This window comes from Silene latifolia, chromosome 6 (genome assembly GCF_048544455.1).
Source record: "Silene latifolia isolate original U9 population chromosome 6, ASM4854445v1, whole genome shotgun sequence".
NCBI lineage: Eukaryota > Viridiplantae > Streptophyta > Magnoliopsida > Caryophyllales > Caryophyllaceae > Silene > Silene latifolia.
This window is the reverse complement of record NC_133531.1, coordinates 136,513,269-136,522,100: the sequence shown is the minus strand read 5'-3', so window position 1 is coordinate 136,522,100 and position 8,832 is coordinate 136,513,269. Positions and strand designations below refer to the sequence as shown.

Sequence of the window (8,832 nt, the reverse complement as noted above, 5' to 3'; positions counted from 1 at the left end):
TGTTTGATGAGAAGCAATCAATAAGACACATAATAAAGTTTAATTAGCAGTTAATTGTCACTCCAGTGGGTTTTGTTTTTTAATCAGTCGGGTGTAAAGTGAATCTCTAAAATAAAGTTGGATTTTAAAGGTGTTGTTAAGAAACCTAAGGAGAGATTTGTGACAAAGGGTTATACTAAAAGAGAAGGTGTGAATTTAAATGAAACTGTTTTACCTATTACTTCAAAGGATTCTTAGGTCTTTCATTGTTCATGATTTAAAGTTATACTAAAATGGATATTCTCATTGTTCTTTTTTGAATGATTTTTTTACCTATTACTCATTTCACAATGACTGCAGTACTTAGCACCAGGGGAGGAAGCATGCATTCTGATTGTTAAAATCCTTGGAAGGAATGGAAACATATGAAGCTAACATCAGAGATATTACTAACCATATTAGTGAGCTGTTTCTGCTTTTCAATCTTTTGTAAGAGACTCAAAACCTTCCTGATTGAAGGCACTGGATCCATAAAGAGTATTTGTGTCCTAACTGTATCATATATACCCAGCATTAAGACCCATCTAATCTTTCCGTAGTACTAAGCACAGTATTGAAATCTCCATAAATAGCCCAAGCTCCCTGAATATTCTTCTTAAAATGACATAGCTTACTCCACAGGAGTTTCCTCTCTTGTAACCCATTAAATGCATACACCATTGTAAAATGGAATTGAGTGTTGGATCCCATATCAGTGGCCATAAGATGTATGAATTGGGCATTGTATTCTAAAATATGCACTCTAAACATAGCAGGGTTCCATAAAATCAAAACCCTACCCCCTTTATGACACTGTGTATTAGTAGTAAGGCACCAAGAGTTGCATAGATTGTTCCTAACAGCATTTAGAGACAAAGGTTTCCAGGAGGCCAAATAACCCTATATGATGATGATGTAAGAAACTTTTTATGCTATTTTGTTTAGATAGGCTATTTAACCCCCTAATATTCCAGAATCCCCAATTATACATTACCCCCCATTGGGGATAATGCCCTACCATTTGGACCCACACCTACTTTAGGGGTTACATTGTTAATGGATTCAAGTAAATTTTGATTTCCAAATTAGATAGACTGTAATCCAGTTTCCACAATTTCTTGTCTGCTAAATCTTATAATATTACGGGCAGGCGTATTAGCAACATGATATTTTCCATCCTTAGACCAGGTCACATCAAAATTATTAGGCTTTTCAACTGGGGTACTTATAGGTGCAACCGGAGTAACTGCAGAAGTAGTAACAACTGGAGGAGCAGATACAGTTTTCTTCTGCTTTGGCCTCCATTGTTACTTCCCAGCTGGTTGAGCCACACTCTTTTGAGGAACCTCTTTCTTCCCTTTTATGCATTGTGAGGTATCATGTCCAATACCATTACATTTCGAGCATAAAAGGGGCTTCCATTCAAATTCAACCTTAAGACAAATCACACTTCCATCAACATCCAGAAACTTAATATATTCAGGGATAGGTTTACCAAAGGGCACGTCAATCATCAGCCGAGCAAACCCTAGTCTAGTTTTCTCCTTTGTAGCATCATCACATCGAACAAACTTACCCATGATTCTAGCAATTTTAGGGAGACATTTTGCCCAAAGTTTTAAAGGAAGATTGTAGATCTTCACCCAAACAGGAACCTCCTTGATTACTTATTTCTCCAAAGCCACCCCTTCAGACCAAGGTATCACAATTAAAGGCTTATTATCAAATAGGAAATGACCTTGCTGGAGAATTTGATTTCGAGCTGCACTGGTTCTAAATATGACAATGAAAACACCATTGGAACAAAAGGAGATCTTGTATAGCTACAGGATCCTTGTATACTTGGTGTAATAAGCATGAACCTACTACCATGGTTTATACTAGATTGGACAGAGTCCTTGTCAATCAGAGTTGGCTTCTTGATTATCCACAGTCTTATGCTCATTTTTACTGTGAAGGAACTTTTGATCATTCTCCATGTGTTGTTCAATCTAAAAATGATGGGGGTAAGAAAAGGAGAAGCTTCAAGTACTTTAATATGTGGAGTCAGTCAGTTGACTTCCATCATTGTGTGAAGGAAAATTGGGAAAAAAATTGGCCTGGAACCAAAATGTATAATTTGGTCTGTAAACTTAAGCATCTTAAAGGGCCTCTTAAAAATCTTAACAAATGTGATTTTGATGATGTTGAGAACAATTCTGCTAGAGCTCAGATGTATTTGGAGAAGATTCAGGAGAGACTCAGAGATAATCCTCTTAATCCTGAGCTTATCTTGCAGGAAAGAGAGGCTACTAGCAGTGTCAGATTTTTAAATGATGCCTGTTATGAGTTTCTGATGCAAAAATATAAGGCTATCTGGGTGGAAAAAGGAGACTACAATACCAAATACTTCTACAGCATAATCAAAGGCAGGCAAGTTAGAAACAAAATTATGAGAATTGCTGATAGTAATGGGATTTTATGTGAGACTCCAGATGAGATTCAGAATGCTTTTATTGCTTTTTACACTAATCTGCTGGGTTCCTCTCACGATACTATCGATGTTGCAAAAATGTGGTCCAGATGGGAAAGGTTTGCACTGAGGAGCATCATGCTAAATTAATTGCTCCTGTCACCAATGCAGAGATCAAGCAGGTATTGTTTTCTATTCCTACCCATAAGGCAGCTGGGCCTGATGGGTATTCAAGTTCTTTTTTTAGGGATTCTTGGGAGACTGTTGGTCAGTCTGTGTGTGAGGCTATCAATGATTTTTTTCATCATGGACAGCTCTTAAAACAAATGAATCATACCCTAGTAACCTTGATCCCTAAATGTGATATTCCCAATAATGTGACTCAATTTCGACCTATATCTTGTTGCAATGTAATCTACAAAATCATCTCTAAACTCCTCTGTAATAGAATCTCAGCTGTCCTACCGAACATCATAAGTGATAATCAAGGGGGGTTTATTAAGGGGAGAAGCATAGTAGAAAACATTTTAATTTGTCAGGATGTAGTCAGATGTTATAATAGGAAGTCTATTTCCTCTAGATTCATTCTCAAGGTTGATTTAAAAAAAGCCTATGACTCCATTAATTGGGAATTTCTAAAACAAATGCTGACCTTCCTAAATTTTCCTCAAAAAATCATTGCCATGGTTATGTAATGTACAACTACTGCTTCTTATTCTCTTGTTCTAAATGGAGAGATTTTTGGTCACTTCAAAGGAGCAAAAGGTCTAAGGCAGCGAGACCTCTTATCTCCCCTTCTCTTTACCATAGCCATGGAATATTTGAGTAGGATCCTGAACCATACAACAACTACAATGCCTTTCAAATTTCATCCTATGTGTAGTCAGCTGAAACTCACACTTTTAATGTTTGTTGTTGATTTATTGCTCTTCTGTAAAGGAGATGTCAACTCTATAATGGTTCTCTTAAGATCCTTTGCTACATTCTCTTGTGCCTCTGGTCTACAAATGAACTCCACTAAGACTAATGCCTATTTTAATGGAGTCCATAGTTGGGTTAAGCAAGACATAATACAGGTTTCTAGATTCCAAGAAGGACATTTGCCTTTTAAATATTTGGGGGTCCCTATCACCTGTGGAAGAATGAAGAAATCTGACTGCAACATTCTAGTGGAAAAGCTGGTCAGTAAGATTAGAAGCTTTGGAACCAAAAAGCTGAGTTACCTCGGAAAATTGATCCTAGTGAATTCTGTCCTGACTGCATTGTATAGCTATTGGATCAACATTTTTATTATTCCTAAAGGTGCTCTAAATAAATTAAATGCCATCTGCAGAAACTATCTATGAGATGGGGGTGCAGATTACATTAGAATGCCCATGGTAAGCTGGGAGAAAGTGTGTTCTCCAAAATCTGAAGGAGGATTGGGCATTAGGGATAGTCTTGCCTGGAACATTGCTGCAATAGGCAAGTTGGTATGGTGGGTTTATTATAATCCTGACAGATTATGGGTGAAATGGGTAAACCAGGTCTATTTAAAGGGCCAGAACTGGAAAGATTACAGACCTAGTGGAGATCTTAGTTGGCGATGGAAGTCAATTTGTAAGGTTAAAGACAAAATGGATACTGGTTACCTGAATGGACATTGGTTACTGGATACTAAAGGTTACACATTGCGTAGTGGTTATGAACTGATCAGACAGAAATTTCAGCATGTGCATTGGCACAAACAGATCTGGAACTCTTGGTGTATCCCTAAGCACCAATTCATTGGATGGCTCATTGCTAGAGAAGCTCTTATGCTCAAAGGTAAGTTATTTTCTATGTGAATTGCTCCTGATGATGACTGCCTCTCGTGTGGAAGAGGGAGGGATAATCATACTCACTTGTTTCAAACTTGTGAGTATTCTAGAAGACTGTTAGATGATCTTGCCAAGATGTTGAGGGTTAATTTTCCTGTTTCTAATCCTCTCCAAGGGATTGCAGCTGGACATTACTCTCCTTTGAAGAAAGGTGTGATTTTAAGTGCTATTTCAGTTACTTTTTATCACATTTGGTTACAGAGGAAAAATGCTCGCGTGGATGGTGTTCTATTAAGGCCTGAATGTGTGCGAGAATTGATCAAGAAAGACACGAAAGCTCGGGTTGCTACACGGCTTAGCCAAGGAATAGCTACTAGGGATAATTTATGGTTAAGAAGTGTAAATTTGATTGTATAAGTCCTAATATGGGACTTAAAATGATTGTACCTAAAATGGACTTATTGTAACATTTGTGTTACGGGTTTTAATGGAAATTCTTACATTTCACCAAAAAAAAAAGCATTAAGACCCATCAAGAACTTAATCAACTTGGCATGTTGATCACGAGCATGCATTCTTTTGAGCAAAGAACATGAACAAGCTGCAAGTTTACCACAAGAACAGTCTGGTACAGGATCCAAACTGTCTAAGGTTTCCCATAAATGTTTCATTTTCCCATAAAATTCAACAAGAGAAGAATTTGATTGAGAAGTAGCATTCAATTCTTGTGTAATTAAGCTGATAAATCTCAATAGAGTTAGATTGTCCATACCTCTCCATTATCTCATCCCACAGTTCTCTGGCAGTTTTGATGTACTTGAGATTCTCACGAAGTGGCTTATCAATGGAAATAAGAATCCACTTAAGAACCATGAGATCACACCTAATGTGCTGATGATACTTCTTATCTGTGCTTGCAGGCTTGACCAGAGAACCATTAATGAAAATGTCTTTGTTCTTGGCAGCCAGGGCCATGAGGATATCCTGTTTAGTGAAATCAGAGCCATCAAACAATGATGCAGTAACTTGAGAGAAAGGCTGATCAGATGATGAAAGGTAAAGAGGATCATCATAGTATTCATAAGGATCAGAAGTTTGATGTTGATCAGGCATTGTGTTTGAAGATATTGTAAGAAAATGTGTTTAAAAATTGGAAAATTTGATGAAGATATGAAGAAAAAGATGAAGATGTTAAAGAGATTGTTTGAAGATGTGAAGAAAAAACGATGACGATTGTATAATGTTGATTGATTGATGATTGATACGGAAGCGTGTGAATGATTCTTAAGTTCAAGAACCTGATACCAGGTAAAACATCAATAATCTTGTATTGATGTACATAGTGTATTTGTGAGTAGCAAAATTGCATTGATGTAATATGAAAGCTTTCATTCATAAAACTTGTGTCTTTACAATATGGTTGATTTTCTATTTATATACATTGATACACCGACCTATCCTAACTACCCATAACTAACTGTAGTTAGGATAACTAATCCAAGTTGTTAAGTAGTTGGTTAGTTATAACTATCTTTGTTAACCAACTTATACTTCAATATTGTTTTAATTGGGTCAATGCCCCTTCTTTTGTAATCGAGTACTGTACGATAGACTTTATTTCGACATGTACGCCGCATAATCCCGACTTCCCCTCCCCCCTTAATTGAACACTCTTTTTCATTTATAATAGATGTTCCCTTCGTCCAAAAAAAGGTAACAAGTAGACAAAGATAATATTTTAGCAATTAAAAGAAGGATGTTGAATTCTCTAAAGGAATATTGATTACTTCTCATCCATTAACTATATCTATAAATTGTCCTTTCCTCTTTTTTTGGTGTTTATGCCAAAAGCAAAGTTAAACAAATACTCGAGCTCGGAATGAAGGAAGTACGTTTGTAATACCCGCCCTTTTAGAGACCCTTTGACCAGCGCTGACTGACCTTGGGAGCGGTAATAGTCCTTAGAAGTGCGTGCCAAGTTACCTTGGGTTGTGAGTTATGCGTGGTACTCGATAGAGTAGAGGCTACTCGATCGAGTAGCTCGGATACTCGATCGAGTAGGGGACACTCGATCGAGTAACGGGTTTTCAGCAAGGGTTTATAATCGCGTTTTGTTAAATCCGCAAACCATTTCCGCCTCATTTCTCCAATCCTTAAGTCGCCTCTTTCCCTTCCCTTCACCATATAACCTCCATGGAAGCCTTTGAAGGTTCTTGTGCCTTAGGAGAGCGTAGCTTGAGTCGGGTAGCGGTCTTTTGCCAGGTTTCTCCTTATAGGTATGTCGTCATCATCATCCGTATCCTTGTCTTTGCAGTTAGGATTTGCTTGGTAGTGATAGATGATTGTGTTATCGTTATAGGTGTTGCTTGATTGCTGGATATGTCGTATGTTGGCATGGATTGGTTGAAGTTGCTTAAAGGTAGGTTCGCCTACTCAGTTTCTGTGGATAGTCTAGTGTGTCGATTGTCGTGTCGTTGCTGTTGTATTGTGGCTGTGTTTGTGTGGCAGCGTATATACAGTAGTTGGTTGGTACATAGAGTTTGTTGGTTGTTGTTGTATTGCAGTAGTTTGTGATTGTTTGTCTCTGGTTCTCGAGATGCGTTCTCGGCTGAGTGGAGTCACTTGCGGGAGTGGCTTCACGCCCTAGTTTCGCCCTCCGTGGAACCCGCCACGGGAGGGGATGTGCACATTAATGGACAGGGTTATCGCTCGGTATGATGAGCGGGGATTTAGTGGGTACGGCTGCGGTCCCCCACTGGCAGGGCTGGTCCAGTGGACAATCGGTGACGGAGATTGATTGGAGTGGTGTGATTGTGTGTGAGATTGATTGTGTTGTGTCGTGTTGATAGATGTTGTTGGGTTTGTCATGTCTTATCTCAGTACTGACCTTGTATGGTTGTCTTGTTTGTTTATGTGTCTGCCGTGATCCCTTATGGTGAGCAGTCTGTCTTAGCAGGTGTTGATGTTTTTGATAGCTGGAGTCCGGGCAGGGATGAGTCTTCACGAGATTTGATAGTAATAGAGTATAGCCTTTTAGTTGTACCTTTATTTTGTTAAGTTGGTTGTAAGGCTTGTAATATAACTATAAATGTTCTTTTATCGACTTTTGATCATTACTTACCTCAGGCAACCGAGATGGTAACGCCCTTATATACTAAGGAAGGCCTAGTTAAGGCTCCTCTGAATATGGGGGTGTTACAAAGTGGTATCAGAGCGACGATTTTGGAACCTGTAACAAATGAACTTAATGAACGTAGCGAGTCTAATAAAATGAACCTGGTGTATGTGTGATGGGAGCCCCAGCTGATGCTAGATTTTGGGTGAGTAGGCGCCCTCATTTCAAAATCTTGGCCCCATGGTACTTAAGCCAGTCACAGGGTATGGGAATGTGGAGTCCGTGTGTATGTATGTAATGTGTATGTTAATTGTGTCAGAATTATTTGTGGTCGAGTCTTTGCTAACGCAAAAATGGGTATAGTAGTTGCGTTTGGATTGTGTATAGTGAATATTTGGCATGATTAGTGAGCTTGTATGATGATTATGAGAAACGTGACAAGATTTTATTTAATAGAAATGCGTGAAAGTGCGGGAGTGTATGCGGTAATATGAAAGGTGGACGTGTTGGTGTTTACTTTAAGTTGTTAGTAATAGCGAACCTATATGAGTTTATAATTGCTACAGTAGCTATAATGATGATAGTTAAGGAGGTGTTGAGATATAGTACGAGAATTGGTAATTAATGATGCGTGTATACAATGCTCGATGATTGAAACTTTCCGCTTGCGTGGTGTTTAATTATGTAGAATAATTTGCTTATGATTGGAACTGGAACATGCTAAGCTTTAATTTACTATGTAGAATATACATTTGAACGACATATGAAAGAATGATTTATCGCTACTTATATGTTTCATGTTGATGTGAGCACGAATTTGCTAGTAATGTAGTAAGATGAGTTTAAGTGTGATATGGTAATGTAATAGTGTATATATATGACTCGGTAGCAGGTAAACCGAGTTGGATAAATTTGTTGTAGCGTAATATGACATAAACCTTATTTGTTGAGACGATATGGTACGCTTGATTAATAATGGTAATACATGAACGAGTATGATAACTAGTGGCGAATTCCGAACTTAGTTTGGAATCGACACGCGATATTGTTTTTGCAGGAATCTTCAATTTAATTCGTATTTCTGACCGAGTGCTTAACTATACTTGACCGAGTGCGAGTGCTTACTAGACCGAGTAGACCTCACTCGATCTAGTTAGGAAGCTATGACGTCGGGATGTGGAAATTTTCTGCAGATACTCGACGAAATAGCGCCTACTCGATCGAGTAGAGGGCACTCGATCGAGTACCCCAGACACTCGATCGAGTATGTTACTGTACAGTGATTTTGCGGGTTTCTTAAAACCCTTATTCCCTCTTATTCTTCTCATTCTTTCTTCTTAATTTCGAACCCTAGCCATAAACCTCTCACAAAACTCTCATCTCTTCTAGTGTTGGTGGTGATTAAGTTGGGTATTTGCTTGTTAATTTCGTTCTTTTACTTTCTTTAT

The 8,832-nt window shown here is 38.2% G+C and overlaps 3 protein-coding genes across 3 annotated transcripts; 2 read left to right on the top strand and 1 right to left on the bottom strand.

The window, feature by feature from the left end:
* Nucleotides 1-1,103: 1,103 nt before the first annotated feature.
* LOC141588775 (uncharacterized) lies at nucleotides 1,104-1,598 on the bottom strand. Its single transcript, XM_074410202.1, has 2 exons — nucleotides 1,352-1,598; nucleotides 1,104-1,264 (listed from the first exon to the last, which is right to left on the bottom strand). The coding sequence occupies exons 1-2, from the start codon at nucleotides 1,596-1,598 to the stop codon at nucleotides 1,104-1,106; spliced, it is 408 nt and encodes a 135-aa protein (XP_074266303.1).
* Nucleotides 1,599-1,888: 290 nt separating this feature from the next.
* Nucleotides 1,889-3,816, top strand: LOC141588774 (uncharacterized). Its single transcript, XM_074410201.1, has 3 exons — nucleotides 1,889-2,589; nucleotides 2,642-2,652; nucleotides 3,410-3,816. The coding sequence occupies exons 1-3, from the start codon at nucleotides 1,889-1,891 to the stop codon at nucleotides 3,814-3,816; spliced, it is 1,119 nt and encodes a 372-aa protein (XP_074266302.1).
* Nucleotides 3,817-3,846: 30 nt separating this feature from the next.
* LOC141588773 (uncharacterized) lies at nucleotides 3,847-4,686 on the top strand. The gene is made up of 2 exons (XM_074410200.1): nucleotides 3,847-4,276; nucleotides 4,334-4,686. Exons 1-2 carry the CDS (start codon nucleotides 3,847-3,849, stop codon nucleotides 4,684-4,686), a joined length of 783 nt encoding a protein of 260 aa, XP_074266301.1.
* The last annotated feature ends 4,146 nt before the right edge of the window (nucleotides 4,687-8,832 follow it).

Coding starts and splice junctions, on each gene's coding strand:
- LOC141588775 (XM_074410202.1), bottom strand. CDS start 1,598: ATGGGTAAGTTTGTTCGATGTGATGATGCTACAAAGGAGAAAACTAGA. Junction 1,265..1,351: donor GAAAGAGGTTCCTCAAAAGA/GTGTGGCTCAAC, acceptor CTACTTCTGCAG/TTACTCCGGTTGCACCTATA.
- LOC141588773 (XM_074410200.1), top strand. CDS start 3,847: ATGGTAAGCTGGGAGAAAGTGTGTTCTCCAAAATCTGAAGGAGGATTG. Junction 4,277..4,333: donor AGAAGCTCTTATGCTCAAAG/GTAAGTTATTTT, acceptor CGTGTGGAAGAG/GGAGGGATAATCATACTCAC.
- LOC141588774 (XM_074410201.1), top strand. CDS start 1,889: ATGGTTTATACTAGATTGGACAGAGTCCTTGTCAATCAGAGTTGGCTT.